The sequence below is a fragment of the Heterocephalus glaber genome, unplaced genomic scaffold, assembly GCF_053883595.1.
Source record: "Heterocephalus glaber isolate CG9 unplaced genomic scaffold, H.glaber_assembly_v1.0 deba00001497, whole genome shotgun sequence".
Classification (NCBI taxonomy): domain Eukaryota; kingdom Metazoa; phylum Chordata; class Mammalia; order Rodentia; family Bathyergidae; genus Heterocephalus; species Heterocephalus glaber.
This window is the reverse complement of record NW_028258320.1, coordinates 73076724-73095406: the sequence shown is the minus strand read 5'-3', so window position 1 is coordinate 73095406 and position 18683 is coordinate 73076724. Positions and strand designations below refer to the sequence as shown.

Sequence of the window (18683 nt, the reverse complement as noted above, 5' to 3'; positions counted from 1 at the left end):
GTGCTTGGGCTTGCTTCCATGTCAAGCTGACCGGAGCCGTTTTTCACCTGCTCGGATTTGTATCTCCATGGAAACTGTGCCACAGACTGCCTGCTTCTTGCTAGAGAAACACTGAGACCCACACTGGCTAGAGAAGCAAGAGTAAAGGCCGACTGGCATTTGTACCTCGCTCCGATTGAACCTTTATATTTTGCAATGTAGGTCTCGACATGTGCCGGTTGTAGTTAGCAGTTTATTAGCTTACCACAGTGTTTGGCGTTCATATTTAATGACACCGCTTCATGGGCCTGGGGTGAGAACAGCACGGCCTTTTATATCAGCCTCAGTGGATGTCAGCACAATTTTGCCCTTCAACATTTCCTGTGTTTGCAGAGGTGGGGTGATACCGACTTGGGGGTGAAGGGGGTGGATCATCTCAACTGAAGGCATTAAAGGCTATCCGCCCAGGCCAAGTGCAAAGATTTGCCAAGTTTTTTTGTGTGTGGGTTTCTTTTGGCGGTGGAAAAGACTCTTAATTATAGCACTTTGGTTGTAATTAGCAGTCATGGCCCCAGCCTCATGTGATGAAGCAGTCCAAGGGACAATTCCCAGTCACCAGTGTAGGCAATAGAAGTACAGGGACTCCTGGAGGCTGCAGTTCATTAGTTTTTTGCCTTGGCCCATGTTTTACAGAAAACTCCAGGTACATGGAAATGAAGCCTCTGGATGTGAGATCACCGGAATATACCAAAGTGGAGCTGAGAGAGCCCCTTTCTTTGCCTTCCTGGGAACCAGAGGATGTGTTCAGTGAACTTAGCATCCCTCTAGGTAGGTGAAACAGTCTTTCCTGCAACTCAGCTCTAGGAAGTGACAGTTCCATGGCCATTCCTAAGAGCTTGAGAGGCTTTTCTGTTATTCTGCTGTTGGTGTTTTTAATATATGATGCAATAGCCTAGAACTGCAAGTTGAGTTTCTTGCAATTTCGGTCTCCCAAGGTAGACAGAGACTCCCAGGACCAGCCTGGAGCAGTACTGTGCCGGGAACCCAGAGCCAGGAGTCCTGTTTTCCCTGTTAGAGAGGGCTTTCCTCTTGACCACACAGAGACTGTAAGTCCAGCCCTTATTCAGGAAGGGAAGCCTCGGCCCCGTGGCCTCTAAGAGTCAACAGAAACGAACCTTCACTAAGCCCGGCGCGGTGGCACTCACCTGTAATCCCAGCACTCAGTAGGCTAAGGCAAGAGGATTGCCGTAAGTTTAAGGTCAGTGAGTCCAAGACCATCTGGGCTGCATAGAGAGACCCTGCCTCAAAACAAGCAAGCAAGCAAGCAAACAAAAACATGAATCTCTTCTGCTACTGCCCTTCCTCCTCTCCATGTTCCCAGCCCTTCCCAGAACAATGCTGCAGTTTTTCTCAGTGCAGGACCAGCTTCTCTCTGGCATTCAGTGATGCTGAATGGACTGTGTTGGGGGAGGACCAGACCATTGATAAAGGGAGCACTGAACATGGAGAGACCTGGTCCTTGTCCTTCCTGTTCCATCTATGGGTGACCATGCCCCCTCAGACAAGCCACACCCTCCCGAGTCTGCTTCCTGTCTGTAATGTGGAGCTGGATCAGTTGTTTTCCAAGAATGGAAGTGTTGCGGGTGGGTGGGGAGGAAGTCTACCAAGAGTCACCGGGATACATTTTCACAGTGGACACCTAAGCAGAGTCTCAGGGTAAGGAGAGAAGGTACTCTAAGGAAGTTTCCTGGGATATCCCCAGCCAATATCATCCTCATTCTTTGCACTGACTCTGAAAGGTTGGGAAGCAATGAGATGAAGGAGGAGCAGCTGCTGCTCAGAGCGAGGGCTGGAAAGTATCACTGAGAAAGTGTCACAAGCGAGCACAGAGCCAGTGACTACGTGTGTGCTCATCCACACTCAGCTGGAGGCTCACCCTTTCCACCGAGTTTCTCTCTTCTCCTTTTAAAAAAAATCCCTTGCTGTTTCTGTCTTCCACGTGTACTGCTTTTATAGAGTCAGACTGGAGAGCGAATTTTCTTTCCTTTCATTTCTTTGTTAGGGGACATGGTTGTTGCATGACATTTCCAAAGACAAAAATTGAACGTCAGAAAAGACAGACCTTGGGATGAATGGCAATGGCTCTAGTTGTCTTGATCCTAGGAAACCCGTGTGACGCTTGCCTCTCAGAAGTGACAGTTTCCCTGTGCATTTAGTCAGTCTGCAAATACTTATTGGATGCCATGACACTGTACTGGGTGTTGTGGGGAAGCAACAATACAATACAAATCTCATGTCCTTCAGGAACTTGGATTCTAAATGACACATGCAAAAGTTAAGAATGAATTGTTTCCTTGTATTCATGTCTTTTTATTATTGTTTTTCATTAAAGAAAGTGTGAAAATTATTGTAATAAATCTAAAAAATAAGAACCATATCAAATCAATATTAGAGACTTTTTTCTCCAGTCTCTCCCCAGCTTCCTGAGGTGGCCACTGTCATGCCCATAGATAATTTCTCTCCTACAAAAATGGAATTGCACTGTATACATTGTGTTCTGAGATTTGCTCTTCTCACTTAATAGCAGGTCTTAGAGATCTCTTCACGTCAGTAGGCAGAGAACACATTCTTCTTAACCACTGCAAATAGTCCATTGTAAAAACTCAACCATAAATTGCTGATTCTTTTCTCTCCCAGTAAGCATTTAGGTTGCTTTATATGTTTGGTTTTTCCATTGCAAAAATGCCTGAACAGCTAAGTTTTTATTGTAATCCCTCACAATACAGGCAGCATTCCTTGTGCTTTGACTGTCTTATTTCATTTAACGGTCTCAAAACATTTACGAGGCAGGTATTTTTGTTCCCACTTTACAGATAAGAAATCTGAGATGCAGATTCTCAAAACTAATGCTTGCCAATGACTAGAATCAGAATCTAAGTTCAAGTAGTCTGTTCTTACCCTCTGTCTCCTGCCGCTTTCTAGATGTGCTAGTTCAGGTACCTTTGTGTGTACCAGCATTTCTGCAGGGCAGGATGCTAGCAGGAGGTGTTGTGGGGCCATATGCATTTGCATTCAAAACCTTTATAATTGCTACTAAACTGCACTCCAAAAAGATGATAAAAATTTTCACTAGTACTTTGAGGGAGAGTTCTCATTCCCTATCTCTTTGCCAACTTGATGATCTTCCTTTTTAATCTCTGCCAACCTGTTAGGGAGGAAAACGGTATCTCATTTTGTTTTTAGACAGCTATATTGAGGTACAGTTGACATACAATGAAGCGCACATGTTTAAGTGCACAGTTCTGTTAGCTTTGACATATATGTGTGCTGGTGAGACCATCACCACAATCAAGATAGTGAACACGTCTGTCACCCCTAAATTCTCTCAGAGTCCTTTGTAATCCTTCACTCCCCCTACCTCATCCCTCAGATAGACACTTACATGTTTTCTGTCTCTAAATAACAGATAGCATTTTTTTGGAGTTTTATGTAAAGGAATCCTACAATATGTACGGGTGGGCTTTCCCTGATTTCTTTCACTCAGCAAAATTGCGACGCATCTGTATAGTTGGGTGTATTGATGGTCCCCTTTTGCTGATCAGAAGCACTGTACTGTGGATATGAATGTATGACATTCTGTTCATCCATGTGCCTGCTGATGCACATTTGGGTTGTTTCCAGTTTGGGCTATTACTGGTTGTCTGCAATTAGTTTAGCTCGTTGGTCCCCAGGGAATAGTATAGTACTATTTTCTGTGTTTGGCAGGTGAGCAAACTGAAGTTCAGAGGCGTTGTCAGGATCAAATAGCAAGTTCAGATTTGGGTGCAGGACTTCTAATCTCTGACTACCCTGCCCTCCCATGCAGGCAGCAGCATAGTGTAGGAAAGGCAATTTCTCAGCAGAAGTTAAGAGTTCTGGGTTTAAACCCCATCTCTACTATTTAATGGCTGGGTGACAAAGAGCAACTTGTTTAACCCTTCAGCTTAGATTTCTTCATCTGTAAATCAGACAATGATAGAAGCCTGCTGTGTCGATTTACTTTGACAGTTGAATGAATGAACACATGTAAGGTCTTGGTGCCTTCCAGCAGAAAGTACTTACTAAGGGCTGCCCGTTGTTTCTGTTCATTCATGAAATACTGAGACCTACTCCTTCCTCTTCTTGAGGCTGCCAACCTTTCACCCTGCAGGCTTGGTCACCCCTGGCCAAGAGATTCCCACAGAGACGAGAGACAGTTTTCACGCTTTGTCCTTAGGAAGAGCAGGGAGGTGAAATGAGGGGTCCCAAGGCCTGGGCACGCATAGGACATGGCCGGGGGGGGTGCTGCCTGTGTAATTCAGGCCAGCTCTGCATGACCCTGGCCAGTTTGAGCCTGCCAAGGTTTACCCATACCAGAACCAAACAGCATCGGCAGTAAAAAAGTGAGCTTCCCCCTCTCTCCATCCCAGGGTTTACTAGGTTGACAGTGTCGCAGTCACTCATGCCAGGAGCTATTATTGGAAGGCAGATGCAGCTTTAATGATCACACTTAATGGAGGCTGAGAAGTGGGAGGACCAGGTGGGTCCAGAATTTGTCAGGCTGAAGCAGTGTCTTGGTGCTGCCATGCCACACCCCCACGTCCTCCAGCCCCGCGAAGCTGCAGTGCGGCACTGTGGAGGTCCTGAGTGGGGCGCCAGCCATTTGGGGATTCTCCCGGCCCAGCTTCTCTTTCCCTAGCTGTCTTTGATTGCTGGTATTGACTCAACCCACTGGGGAGGGCTGGGGAGAAAGCTGGGGCCAAACCATGGAGCAGGTTGTCTAGGTGATCTTGAGAAAGGATGGGGTGGGGGTGGGGGGTCGGATGGAAAGGCCAAGGCTCAGACACTTGGCTTCTGTGAAGACCTGTTCAACACGTTTCCAAACAAACAAAAAAGAAAAGAACATGTTTCCAAACTTAAATATTTTTTGAGCACCAGGCAAAAGGACAGGTGCTTCCCCATAGCACTGTGATGTCATTATTCCTGTTTTACAGATGAAGAAACTAATCTCAGGAGGTTAAATAATGTGCCTGAAGCCACACAGCTTCGGTAAAAGTATTAGGCCTATCTGAGACTAAGTGCCATTTTCTCTGCATTATGCTGTGGCTTGTAGTCTTTTTAAATTTTATTCTTTATCGCTTCTCAGCCTTTTGGCTAAGATCAAGTGTAATTTTATTTTTTATTGAGGAGTGGGCCAAAGAAGCCTTTGCTCTAGTTAAATCTTACTCAGAAGCCCACAGACCATGGCTGCATTGCTGTGGCTGAAAAGGACCATGGCTGTGGCTCACTCCCGGCTTGGGGCTCTGCAGCGGCTTGGGAAGCCGCTGTACCCTTTCTGGGGTCCCAGAACAGGGACAAAGATCCTCAGCTGGGCTGCAGAGGGAGCTCCATCCAGGGCTCTGTTCCAGCGCAGCCCTGCTGGCTGGCCCTGCAAGACCCAGGACAGGCCAGAGGCTGCACCCTGAACAGGGCCCTCTGGCAGTGCTCTCCTCGCCCCGCTACCCTTCTCTTGAAAGTGGGGACCTCAGCTCCCTGTGCAGCAGCAGCAGCCAGTGGAAAACTGGTTTGCGGCAAAGGAGGAAGGAGGGAGATCTTGCCTAATGCTTCTTTCCAGCAACAGCCAGGAGCCTGTTTGAGAGCTGGAGGGGACAACCAGTTCCCAACAGGCCACTCGCCCATCTATTCTCTGTGGTGACAGTGGAAGGGGCCAGAAGAGCAAGGACACCCAGCCCGCTCTGGGCAGCTGAGCTCAGCGGCGCCTTCTCACTTCTGGGGACTGCTGCTGACCACTGAAGACTCGGCCAGCTACATGGCAGTTAGAGAACACCCAGGCCAAGGAGACCTCAGGCCCCAAGCCACAACTTAGCAGGCAGTCAAGGCAGGGCTCTGGGGTGGGGTTCTTGCCCCACCCCCTGCCAGGGCCGCTCCTTCAAATAAGAAGGGGCTTATTTGACATGAAAAACAAAACAGTTCTGCTCACAAGTCCAGGGCACCTCTGTATGACAGGGGCTTGTAGCCACTTAGCTTAGTCCTGGAAGGAGGCAGGAGGAAGACTGTGAAGGAAAGGGAGGGGCTGGGGCTTGTGATCCGGAGGCTCCCAGGGTCCTCATTAGTAGAGACCTGGCCCTCTCCCTCCTGGAGAAATTTCTGTGTCCCTTGGGTCCCACATCTCCCAGTGCCGCCCACTCCAGCAGGGAAGGGAGCAACTGTTCTGCCTCCATACAGGACAGGCCCCAGCCTCTGCCCCTGTGCTCCGGGCCCCTGAGGTCCTGCTCATCACAGCTCTCATACCCTGCTGTCACTGGAGTGTGCCCGTAAGCACTTCTGTGCAAGGCGCGTGTGCTCACTCCCTTTCAGAGGCAGAACCTGAGGCCAGGGAGCAGTTTTGTTCACCTACCCCAAGTTACTTAGATCCTTAGTGTCTGACCTGGACCATCTCAGACTAGCACTTTCCACTCCGATGACCATGTCCTCAAGAGGAGGACTGTGACCTTGCAAACACCTTTGTGGAGGCTGCGCCAGCCACCATTGCTCCAGAGATGACCCCTCCGCCTGTGACACTGTCCCTCCGCTGTGACTAGGGGCTGTTGTCTCTCAAAATCTAAAGGATACCCAGAATTCTGGGACTTACATTTAATGAGTCATAAAAGAAATGCTATTAACTGATGGATCACATGTAAAGAAGGTGGGAAAAGGTGCATGATACACTGCTACATGAAAAGGGAGGATGCAGAATTGCATTTAATCATACAGTGTGATTAAAACTGTCAAAAAAGAAAAGGTCCTGGGCTGGGGATTTAGCTCAGTGGTGCTGCCGCCTGCCTTGCAAGCGTAAGGTCCCAAGTTTGATCCCTGGTACAGAAAGAAAGAAAGAAAGAGAGAGAGAGAGAGAAAGGAAAGAAAAGAAAGAAAGAAAGAAGAAAGAAAAGGTCCTGCATATAGGTAAATCACATGGAAGGAAATATGTGGATCAGAGTGATTCTGGGTGATTTTCCCCCCTCACTTCTAATTATTTAAAACTTTTTTCTTTAATAAATATAATTCTAAAACAAGCTTTAAAAACTGAGTGAATTCTTCCAGAATCCCAGTAGCTGCAGAGAAGGGTACAGCATGGAGAAATAAAATCCAAACAAGTGAAATGTCAGCACCCTCCTCCCTCTGCCTTACCCTGGGAGCAGTTTGGGTCAGAGAGCCTGGTCCTCAGTTCTCGGAGGCAAGAAACAGAGCCTGTAATTGCTAAGTCCTCAGCACCCTGCTTTGAGCACATCCCTCACACCCACAGCCATGAATGAAGCACCGTTTGTCCCTGTCTGACTTTTGCAAGTGAGGAGACTGAGGTGAGGCCAGAAAAGCCGGGGAGCCAGCCAAAGTCAACAGCAAGGGAGGGGCAGACGCACCCACTCGCCTTTCCCCGATGGCTAGCAGGCCGAGGGGCTCCCCAGTGCTGCCCCTGTCTCTCTCCAGGTGTGGAGTTCGTGGTTCCCAGGACTGGATTTTATTGCAAGCTGTGCGGGCTGTTCTACACCAGCGAGGAGGCTGCGAAGGTGAGCCACTGTCGCAGTGCTGTCCACTACAGGAATTTGCAGGTAACTGTCAGTCCTCCTTGCCCAGCACCCTGTGGGGGCCCCGGTGTCCACACTCACACCAGGCATCCAGAGTCTTCAGCTTTGCTCGTTCCTGCTATCAGCTCCCAGGCACAGGGATCCTGTGCACACACAAGCACACCTGCTTCTGTGAGTTTCTGTGTCCTTCCCCTTGTGGACAACTCCCAAATCCCTCAAGCTGTTCCACATGGTGGCTGGCTCCCGTGGGCTCCCAGAGCATCTGTCTGCACTATAGTACTTACACCACTCCACTTGGCCTGGCTTTTTAAACATGTGCCTCCCCAGCTAGACGGAGAGCAGCTCAAGTTAGGCTGGTGTTCTGGCCCAGGGCAGGGCGGACTCCTTGCCACCAGCCCTGGGTGTGTCCAGCTGCTCTTATTTTTGTTTCTGTCCCTCTGTGCCGGTAACCCTGTTTGCTAGAATAAGATCCACAATTGTGTCCCATTTAAATGTTCATCCAGGCAGCATATAATTATCACAAGCCAACTAGTTACCAGACAGTGTTGTAGACTCTGGGGATACCACAACAAAAGCAGGCAAAATGTCTTCGTGGGGCTTCTGTTCTAATTTAGGAGACAAGCAATAAACAAAAGAAATGTGTTATGTAGTATATTAAAAGATCATATTTTAAAATACACTATGTGTCATATTTCATCCAATCTAAGGTGCTATCATCTGTAAGACTCAGTTTTATTTATGTGGTGCTGGGATCAATCCCAGGGCCTCAGGCATTGCAAGCACAGACTCCACTGCTGAGTTACATCCCCAGTCTAACATTATTTCCTGCCACTATCCTAGAAAAGCCAATGCTGAAAATTAAACAGTGAGACTCCATCAATTATAAAGTACATTCTGATTTCACAGATGTTAATAAGTTTTGAAAGGAGTCAATCAACCATTTAACATGGTAATAAGTTCCCAGTGTATAGCCCACCCGATATTGGTATATTTTCATTTATATTTGTGGTATATTTATATCAAGTGTAGTATGTGGTTTTCATAATTAACTTCTGGCACGGGCTTGGTTTAACAGAGGCAGGGTCGGCCATCTTGGGGCACCTCCCATTTTTGCTATAAGAGTCAGACTGGTGGTTTTGACACGGTTCAGCTCAGGAAGTCCCATGATATCTGTGCTCTGATTCTGGGTCAGGCTTTGCTGTCAGAACAACACTGTTAAAAGTGACTGATCTAGTGGTTCTTAGCCAGGCAGGGTATGAACTAGAGTCACCTGAACAGTGCTTTGAAAGTCCATGTCCATGTACTAGACCAGATATTCAGTAGGCCGGGGTGAGAGGCAAGGATATATAATTCGAGAAAGTTCTCCAGATGACTAGAAAGTGCAACCCTAGTCAGGAAATTCAGACATGGCGCCGACTCTCTTCTTTCATACTTGAGGAGACTGAGACTCAGAAAGAAGTGATGTGATTTGTAGAAGGCCATGCAGATGGTGAATTACTGGGCCCAGGACTGGGTCACCTGATTCTGAATCACTTTCCTCTTTTTACTCTACTGAGCTGGTCTTGGAAACCGAGAGCCATAGCGTTGTAGCCTGGGTTACCGTTTGTAAGAGACTATCCTTGGCCGGGCTTGGCTGTGGTGAAACCCAAGTCATTCAAGCCTCTTGATTTCCCTCTGGAGAGCAGCTGCTCTGTGACCAAGGCAGCCCCAGGTCCTGCCTCTCTTGGGGGGGGGGGCTGACTTTGCCAGAGCGGGGAGTTCAGACTGAGGACAGTCACTGGGCCTGAAGACCTTATCGCCTGAACAACAGGATGAAACCTATAAATGGCAGGGCTGGAATGGGTTCTGGAGACCATCTGGTCCTGATTTCCCTAAACCTTTTGTCCCAGCTGGTGTCTTTTTTAAATGGAGCTTCCTGGATTCCTCTTTCTACCTGCTACCTCAATACCTCTAGGCTGGGCCCTAGAATCTGCGTTTTAAACAGTCTCTCCGGCAAGCTGTGATAACTTGATGTGAGAACCTTTCACCTACCCAGCACCCTCGGTGGGATTAACTAACCTCCAGGGCATATCTCACACACCCCAAGCTTTCCGTCCCCCAGAGTCAGAAGTGTTCAGGCTTCCTGGGGCCTGTTCTTTTTTCCGGGGCAGTGGACCACACCATGTCTGGGCAGACTCCCCTCCACAGGGCTGGCCAGCGCCATTCCTGAGGTCCCCAGACACATCAGGTGCAGGCGTTAGCTAAGCCCTGCAGGCCGGCCAACCTCGGTTCGGGTTTCACGGGTGCACCTGTCCGGGGCCAGAGCCTCTGCCACGGGTTCCCCAGATAGGGTTTCCGCCAGTGGCCTTGACAGGGTGCCTCTGTTTACCCCGCCTCATCCACCTCACACCAGATTGCATGCATGAAAAGTGAAGAGTTCAGACCTGGGCAGCAGGTGCTGGCTGACCCCTTCATCAGGCAACTTGTAAAATTAGGGCACGCCCGGAGCCCTTTCAGTGGGGTATGGGGATCGCCCTTGGAGCGGGAGCAGGTGAAGGAGCCCCCATGCTCTCCAGGCAACCCCTGCTGTGCCCCTCCCTGGTCGTGGTCACACGAGATCCACCGGGGAGACCTGGCAGAGCAGGGGAGGCGGTCTGGTAGGAGAGCAGCCCCTCCCGAGTGTGTATCCCTGCCTCGCTGTGCGCTCAGCGCTCTGTGGCTTCCAGCTTCACAGCAGTGCTGTGCAGTGGTGGCTGCTGTTTCCCTCACTCCACAGAGGGCAGGGACATCAGTCACTTCCCTGCTGAGAGCTAGGACTTGAACCCAGGCCATCTGACAAGAGAGTCCACAATCTTAACCCCTGTGCTGGGCCTAACCCTTCTGACTCTTCGTCCAGTGCTCTTTCCACTATGTCTGCTGCCCCTACACAGTCAGAGGACCCCCCCGGCCCCTGCAGCCCCAGCCTTTCCCAGTTCTCTCACTGCTCCGGCTCCAAAGGCAGGCCCAGCCTGCACGCTGCCACCACCGTGTTGGCTGAGGGCCAATCTTAGCAGGGGATGCTTTGGGAGTGACGCAGGCAGCCCCACATATAGAGGAGATGGGCCCATTTTCAATCCCTCCAAGGACCTCCGGGCCTCTCCCTTACTCCCCCGCCATAGCCTGCCCCGACAGGAAGCAGGGGTTGGGAGTCTGCATTGTCAGGGTGGGCTGGCAGTGGTCTCCTGCCCTCCAGCTGGGCTCCCTCTGCCTCTCAGACGCAGACGTGCTGCCTAGAGCCTGGACTCTTTCTGGAAATCAGGGGAGTGTTCCTGAGGACTGGGTTTACTCGAGTCAAGCTGTTGAAAAGTGCTTGGCACCAGATGAGGGCTGTGGAGGTCGTGGGTCTTGTTAGTATCTGGACTTCCTACTTTTCTACCAGACACACATCTTATTTGTAAACTAAGCTAGTGGGGTCCTGGAGGAATGGGTGAGGCAGAGGGTGGCCCACCCAGTGGCCACAGTGGTTAGGAGGGGCCTGCCCCACCAGGCCTCTGCTGACACCTCCCTGCCCCCTTTATTCCTCTCTCCCCGCCACAGAAGTACCTGTCCCAGCTGGCCCGGGAGGACGTGAAGGGCACAGCAGGGGCAGGCAGCCCGAGGCCGGAGGACAGTGGAATGGTGCCACGCTTCGAAAGGAAAAAGCTCTGACTCGATGCTGCCCCTGCTGCCACTAGAAGCTAGACGGGGAGACTTGCTGAAGTGGGGCCCATCTGTTTAACGCAGAAGAGGAATGAAAGCCATGCAGGGCATGCAGCCTGGTTTGTTCCCAGACTCATTAGAACACCCACAAATGTCTCCGGGAGCCGAGTCGCCCTGGCGTGTTTGTCTAGCCTGCAGAGGGCTGTCGACTCTCTCCCCGTGGACCCTTTTTCTCTCCCAGAACCTTTCAGTTTGCTTTTTTCTGTCTTCCTTTCCCCTTTTCCCCTTCCCTCTCCCTCCTTCTGTGCCAAGGATCATTTCCTTTTCATAAAATCCAACTTCTCAGGGATTTCAGTGTTTAAATTTCTTGATAGGATATAGCAGGTCTGTTCTGGCTGAGTCATGCAGGAAGAGGCTTAATGGAAACTCTTGAGTCTGCAGAGCCACTTCAGTGAATCTTTAGCCGATTGTCAGCCTGGCATCCATGTGTCCTGCGTGTACCACTCACAGGGGCACTGAGTCAGGCTCTGAGACCTGAGAGGGCCCACCAAAGAGAACCAGTTGGCGAAGTGGGGAGTGGTTTGTGTGTATACCGCTTCTTCCAGCTGGACCCCACCTTTATAAAAAAAAATTGTCTGTTCTGTATTTTTTGTTTTGTTTGCATCATTTTGTTTGTGTGTGTGTGTGTGTGTGTGTGTGTGTGTGTGTGTGTTTGTTGTTCTGCTTTTTTGATTTCCTGAGACAGAGTTTTGTTATGTAGTCCAGGCTGCCTTGAATTCACTAAGTAACCCAAACTGGCCTTGAACTCACTGTGATCCTCCTGCCTCAGCTTCCAGTGTGCTGGGATTACAGGCGTGTGCCACCACATCCAGCTTGGAAAACTCCCATTTTTAGTATCTCTTTCACCCTCCCAGCTATTCTAGAAATCTGCCAGATTTAAATGCCTGAAAGTAACCTCAAATTAATTTTATGGAGAAAGAGAAGAGCCTTTCATTGTGGAAGCTCTTATAAATTCGTTCCAAATTTATTTCCCAGCTCTTCATTTCAGGGGATGTTAGGATTTTTTTCTATTCTAGGCAATGAATTTTGTATAGATTCATTTGAAGTAAAAATGAGAATAGAAGTGTCTTCTCCCTGTAGCTAAAACGGCAGTTGGTGTGGACTTAGGTACTGCTGGCCTCTGCTGCTGGAGGCATTGGCTGGAGACGAACAATAGCAAGGAGATGACATCTTTGACTCATCCTTGGTGCTTGCATTTGGGGGTCCAAAGACCTTCCGGTGGGATGGTTTTAATCAGTGGGGAAGAAGTGAAGGAAATCCGAGGCTGTGGGGCTGAAGAGGGGCAGTGAGGCCTGGCAGGTACTGGCAGGAGGCCCTTTCCAACCGGGCAGAGGACAGAGGGCTGCTCGGGGCTGACCACTTGTGCACACTTTGATGTCAGAACGTCATGAAGAACAGAGTCCTTATTTCCTGTGGGGTCAGCACCTCAGGCACCAGCCGCTGGGGTGCTGGGTCTCGGTCTGATACTCCAGCAGAAGGGGACAAAGGTGCTAGGAGAACTGAGGATCTGCTAGAGTTAGGGAGTGACCCTCAGGAAGGTCTGACGGCCCCTGATGCTGTGTCTGTGAACTGAGACTCCCTAGAAGGCACCCGCCATGGCGTAGTTGATAAAAAGTAAAGCAAGGAGGATGGGCAGCTCCTCCCTGAGGGTGGACAGGGTGACTGGGCAGGGGTTGTGTCGGGTTGCACTTGCATCTTCTTGTTCTGCACATTCGGAATTCTGCACTAATGGAAGAAGGGCACAGAGATGAACGCTGATGTTTGTCAGTGGGGAAACTGAGGCACAGAAAGGAAACTAATGCAGAACCTAAAATGATCATGTGTCAGCCTTGAAGCCTGTGGTCCCTGACAGGAAGAGAGCAGTTGGGAAGCTGTGAGAGAGAAGTAAGGCAATATCAGAGGAAGACAGACCGGTCTGGACAAGAGTGGTGAGGAGAGGCCGGAAAAGCAAGAAACCTGAGCCCACTGTCATGCATCCTGGGCCCTTGGGGAGCTTGGTCTCAAACAGAAAAGACTGAAGATTGGGGCTCAGCCCTGCCTGTTCCCTGGCTGACTCCAAAGGTTACCTGGCATTCTGTCCACTAGCTATGCCTCCTCCATTTCTCAGAAAACCTTTCAGCTGGGTGTCTTTATCCCCAGTGAGGGGAGCTCTGTGAATCTGGCCGGAAAGAGCCTACTGCCTCCATCAGAGACTGGAACTGTGTGTTGTCAGAGAGACTGGAAGCTCTGTCCCCCAGTAGAGTGGAAGCAGACCTCACCAGGTCCCGCCAGCCTCCACCCCAGCAGCATTTCCATAGAAACCCAGGTGGCTGAGTTCCCAAACAGTGTAATGGCTCCCCGGCTGGTAAACTGACCTTCACACTAAAAAGCTGCAGGAAGCCTCCAGGAAGGAGAGAGAAGAGGCTGTCTCTGCTTTCAACCACGGCCTTCAGTTTCAAATCATCAGAGATTCTACGCATGTGTGTCTATATACATATATATATATTTATTTTTATTTATTTTTATACAATTCCATTGGCTTGGCCCTTCACCGGCCCTGTAATTTGCACTTTTTATTCTTATGTGTTAATACAATGCAGTATTAAAGGCAACCAGGAAAATATTGATTTGGGTTTTTTTTTAAGATTGTTTTTTTTTTGGGGTACCGGGGATCGAACTTGGGACCTTGTGCTTGCAAGGCAGGTGCCGGAACCACTGAGCTAAATCCCCGGCCCCTTTAAAGCTTTTTCTTCAATGTTTTTTGGTCAAACTTTTCAGTGTCTCCCCCCAAAAGTTGCCTGAAAGCAGTTGCTGCCTTGAGCAATAGATTGATTTGCACCCTGGGTTGATGTGACAGAGCCCTGTGTAATCTCTTTTTCACTGTTAAGACCGGGGATAAGTGTGTGCTACAATTCTCCCGAAGAGTCTGGTGAACGCGGTGCTGGTGTGAGCAGCCGCCCTTAGTGTCAGGGTCTCCCATCCTGGAGTAGTCCAAGACGGTGATCTCTCAGATTATACTTCAACTGGACCAGTTTGTTCTGCAAATTTAGGAGAAAAGAAAAGAAGAAAAGAAAAACTAGTTCATTTAAGTTTGAACTTGTAAAGTATTGGAATTTGAGTGTCTTATAAATTGTTGTGCTTTTCCTGATCTGTATAACTGACCACAAAGTGTTTGTTTTTACAAAAGAAAAAAAAAGATTTTTAATAAAGAGAATCTGAAAGCTTGTGAGTAGGTGGCCATGTGTCATACAGGGGTCCCTGGACATTTGGCTGGGGACACCCCACTGAGCATAAAAGTTGGGATTTGCTGCCTCTCTGACTCTTAGACGTTTTAAAGGATCGAGGGGAAAGCACAAAACAGCCTCCCTAGGATGGTGGTTAGGAAACTGAAGAGGATCAGCGGTTCTCAGGGTAAGGATCGGAGCGGAGACCAAATGAAGGGCTGATCAGGTAGAAAACCTCTTTGCTCTTACAAATCCCTGGCTCTGCTCTTCAGTCTTCTGGTGAGGGAAGCCCATTGTCCCGGCCCGAACCAGGACAGGCCATATCTGGTGGCTCCATCTCTGTGACAGTGGAGAGCTGATGGTCGGTGACATAGCAGGCCCAAGCAGTGACTGGCCCTGCCACTGCTAGCCCTGTGACTCCCTAAGACCCACTTCCTTGGGTGTAAAAGAGGATGCTGATATTACTCACCCCAGGGTTAAGATACTTGCTGGGAGTACACTTAGTATGCTACAGGGCACCAAAGCTTGTTTTTGCAACTGTAATCTTCAAATTTCAGGACTTCTTCAGTTCTTTTTCAATCATTTCTTCTAGGAAAACAATGCCAGTCTCCTGGACCCAGGTGACCAGTCCTTTGAATGGCTTCAAACCTCCTCTGGGCCCTTTCCTCTTAGCAGCGCTCCCAAATCAGCGGGGAGGGGCTGGGCAGCCTGGCCCCAGAGGCAGAGTGGGGCCACCTGTAATTACTGGGAGCAGATTATAGATCTGAAGAAAGTTCCTGCTGAGCCTGTTGTGGCAGGCTGCCCCTCCTGCATCCCCACCCCACAGTGGCCATCCATCCGCCCATCCGTCCATCCGTCCATCCGTCCATCCAGGGCTGAGCTCAGGCCTCCAGTTCCCCACAAGAGGCCTGGGGAAACATCCTTATCTGCAGCTGCTCTTTGTACCCAGCTGGCCAAAGCAGGGAATGGGCTAGAGCTTGTTCTGCTGCACAAGTTCAGGATGCAGGGTGCCCAGGGGTGGCCCTTGTGCCAGGCCCCAGTGTGTTGCTCTGTACAGCCCAACTTTGGAGAACACCATCCATGTTGCACGCGGTAAGGCGGAAGCCCCTGGAGTCAGGCTGCCTGAGTTGCAGCTGTTCCCCCAAGTCTAGGGAATCCCATCTGCTGTCTGATGGCCCTGTGGGCCTTCCACTTGGTTCTGAGCCAGGCCTCTGGGCTAGAGCCCTGACACTCAGGTTCTTCCCTGTGCCTACAGGGATCAGCTCTCCCCAGGGATCAACTCCAGGCTGTCGCTGCCTGATTCTGCATTGAACCTAGACACCGGGTTGCCCCTCACAGTGCCTTCTGGGTCAGGCCACTTTCATGCTGACCTTGGCCCCATCTGGCCCGAGACTTTTGTTCTGGAACATGAAGAACAGGGACTGATTGTGCACCTAGGCAGTGGTGAGGCATCCAGGTTCACTCCTCATAGCTCCTCATTGTCTTTTCCTACGATGGTGGCCTTATAGGACTTTGGTCCCAAGTGGAATTCTAAGCATATAAGAACCCAGACACCCCTAAGCCTTAGTCCTTCCTTTTGCAAGAGAAAAGCCCAGAGAGAGGAAGTGACTCGCTTAAGGCAACACAACTTAGGAGGCTCCAGATCTCCCAGGTAGTTCTGCTGGGGCCACATGGAAGAATTTAGGCTACTCCAGTTAGATCACGTCATGAATGTCCCCGGTCCAACCCTACATGGACTTTGACTTTCAACAAGGCACTCAAACTGTTGATCCTTGTGCTTTGTATGCCTCAAAATCACCTGGAGAGCTTGCTAGAAATACAGATTCCTGGGCCTCTCCTGTGGAGAGTCTGGTCATGGAGAAAGCCTCTGGATGACCTAATGGAGTGCACTGATCACAGTCCAAACAGTGCCACCCTAGATGCAACTGGGGATTTCCCCAGCAGCTTGTAGAATAGAAGGGGCATTTATTTTACTGGGTGGAGGAGGGTGCAGAGAGATGAATGGGGACCATTCAAGGTGGAGGAGACGCTGGTGTGGAAAAGGCTTGTGAGTGGGAGATAGAGCAAAGGAAACCAGCCTGGCCATGGCAGATGGAGCCATGCCATGAGTCTGGGTTTGGGGCACATGGCGGGGCTCCTACTCACTGCGCTTAGTCAAGTCAGCCTTCCAGGGCTTTGTCTTCATTAAGGGCTGGAATCTTGGCTGCCGTGGGCAGTAGGAAGGCTCCTTGAGATCTGGTGAGATCCCAGCTCTTGCAGACAGAGAACTGTGCAGAGCCAGCAGTCTTGCCGGGGAGACTTCTGGGTTCTTCTGACATCTCCAGAGCCATGCTACTATCAGCAAGGTACCCTGAGGTTCACACACTTTCTCTCCTATCATGCATGGGCCATTACAGTATTAGTTCTGCTGGTTTTGAGCCCATCTTTGTGTCATCCCCTGAGTGTGCACAGTGCAGGATGTTGTCCCTTGGCCTCTACGCAATGGAAAAGGGGAAAATAATGCTCAGAAAGACAAAGTGGTTTGCAAAAGTTCAGGCAGGCAAGGCAGTAGGCAGCAGAGTTAGATTCCAACCCAGGTCCACAGGGCTCAAACCTCTTAACCACTACTCTCCCCTGCCTGTCTCAGGCCTGGGGTCATCCTTTGTTCCTACATCTTCCTAAAGCCCCTAGAATCTGGATGCACTGAGAACATCCTAGTCTAACTGGACTTGAGGTGCTTGTGACAGCCATCCTAGTTTTTGAATTCTAGAAACTAATCTCACAAATTCCTCCCCTCCCTAGAAAGTAGGTGAAGAACCCCGTCTCCCAGAGGGAAACAGAGAGGAAGGCCAAAGGAAGTTTCTTTCTGAGGATTTTGCCTGGAGAACCGGCTCTCTGGGAAAGAGAGGAAGGAGGGACCTGAAGGCTGCTCTGCCTCAGGAGGGGAGGGGAGGGGAGGAAAGGGAATTGCTGTGCTGTCTGCTCTCAGGGGACTTGGGAGTAGAGGAGTGTGACCAAGAGGGGATTCCCCATGGCCCCAGCATGCCAGCCCGTGCTGTGCTCATTCGACCTCTCCTTCCTAAGTAAAAATTGGTCGTTTACTTACCCACCACCTCTTTTCGACAAGAAGTCAAGATGATATATAACACATGCCAGGTGTGACCAGACTAAGCCAACAGAAAAAATTTTAAATGAGGCTTGAAGAAGATTGGAGGCAGCAAGTATGTGCTATGCAAGGGTCTGACAGAGTAGTAGTGAGTGAGTCTGACAGAGTGGTAGTAAGTGAGCGTGAGATGGGATTGGGAGTCAAGGCAAAGAGAAAGGAGGTCTATTACATGGAAATCTTGTTAGTACAGAGACAGCTTTCCAGTTTTTCCAGGGGAGAGTGTTCTACCTGACTGTATGTTCTAGAAGCACTTTCCTTTGGGGTGAGCAGAGGCACTGAAAAAACCCTCAGGCAGACAGCAGTCCCACATTGGAGGGGAGCAGAGTGGACACCCCTCTGAGTGGGACAGAAGGCGGCGCCTTCTCTGCGTGAAGTGGTCCCTCATGTCAAGATAACATCTCCCGGCATCCCAAGGCTCAGAGTTGCTTAGCTCACCTGACGGTAATGCCCTGTGCTTGGGGACAAGGTCTTCCCTTCCCTTCCCACCCTCCGTCCTAACCCTAGGGGGACACGGTCCCTGTCATCATCCCCTGCCCCAGCAGGGAGCCTGGCCTGAGGAGCACACCCAGCGCCTCGGCTTACGTGGGGCAGACGGAGCCGGGGCCTGCACGCTGTCTCCACCCCAGCCTCCAGGCCGTGGAGTTCCTCGGATGCTCTCAGCCTGCCCTACCCAGCCCTGCCCACTGCACCCCTCCACCCGCTGCTGGTTCCCGTGTTTCCTACACGGCCCCTTCCCATCTCCTTGGTTTTGGATGTGGTTTGCTCACTGCCTGAAATGTCCTCGTCCTTTCTCACCGCTTGGAAACTATGCTTTCTTTAATGTTCTCCTTAACTGTTACCTTCTTTATGAGGCCCTTGATCCTCCATGGCCTCCCCGGGAGTTCCTGCTCCCCCGTGGTGTCCCAGAACGGTCTGTACCCCTACCCCAGGCTCACTCCAAGTCCCCTCTTTGTGGGCCTTCTTGTGTGGCCTTGTGATCTGTTCACAGATTTGCCTCTACAGCAGTCATAGAGGCTCTAGGGGCAAGGAGAGTGTCCTGCTTCTCAGTGCCAATCACGG

The 18683-nt window shown here is 50.2% G+C and overlaps 1 protein-coding gene across 1 annotated transcript in view; it reads left to right on the top strand.

The window, feature by feature from the left end:
• The window catches only part of Rbm20 (RNA binding motif protein 20), a 213398-nt gene that overhangs the window by 172235 nt on the left and 22480 nt on the right, over window positions 1–18683 (top strand). The window contains 3 exon segments of the mRNA XM_004839020.4: window positions 673–807; window positions 7462–7583; window positions 11115–18683. The exon segment at window positions 11115–18683 is cut by the window's right edge and continues 22480 nt beyond it. Of these exon segments, the coding sequence (XP_004839077.2) occupies window positions 673–807; window positions 7462–7583; window positions 11115–11225 (368 nt within the window). The 3' untranslated portion in view covers window positions 11226–18683.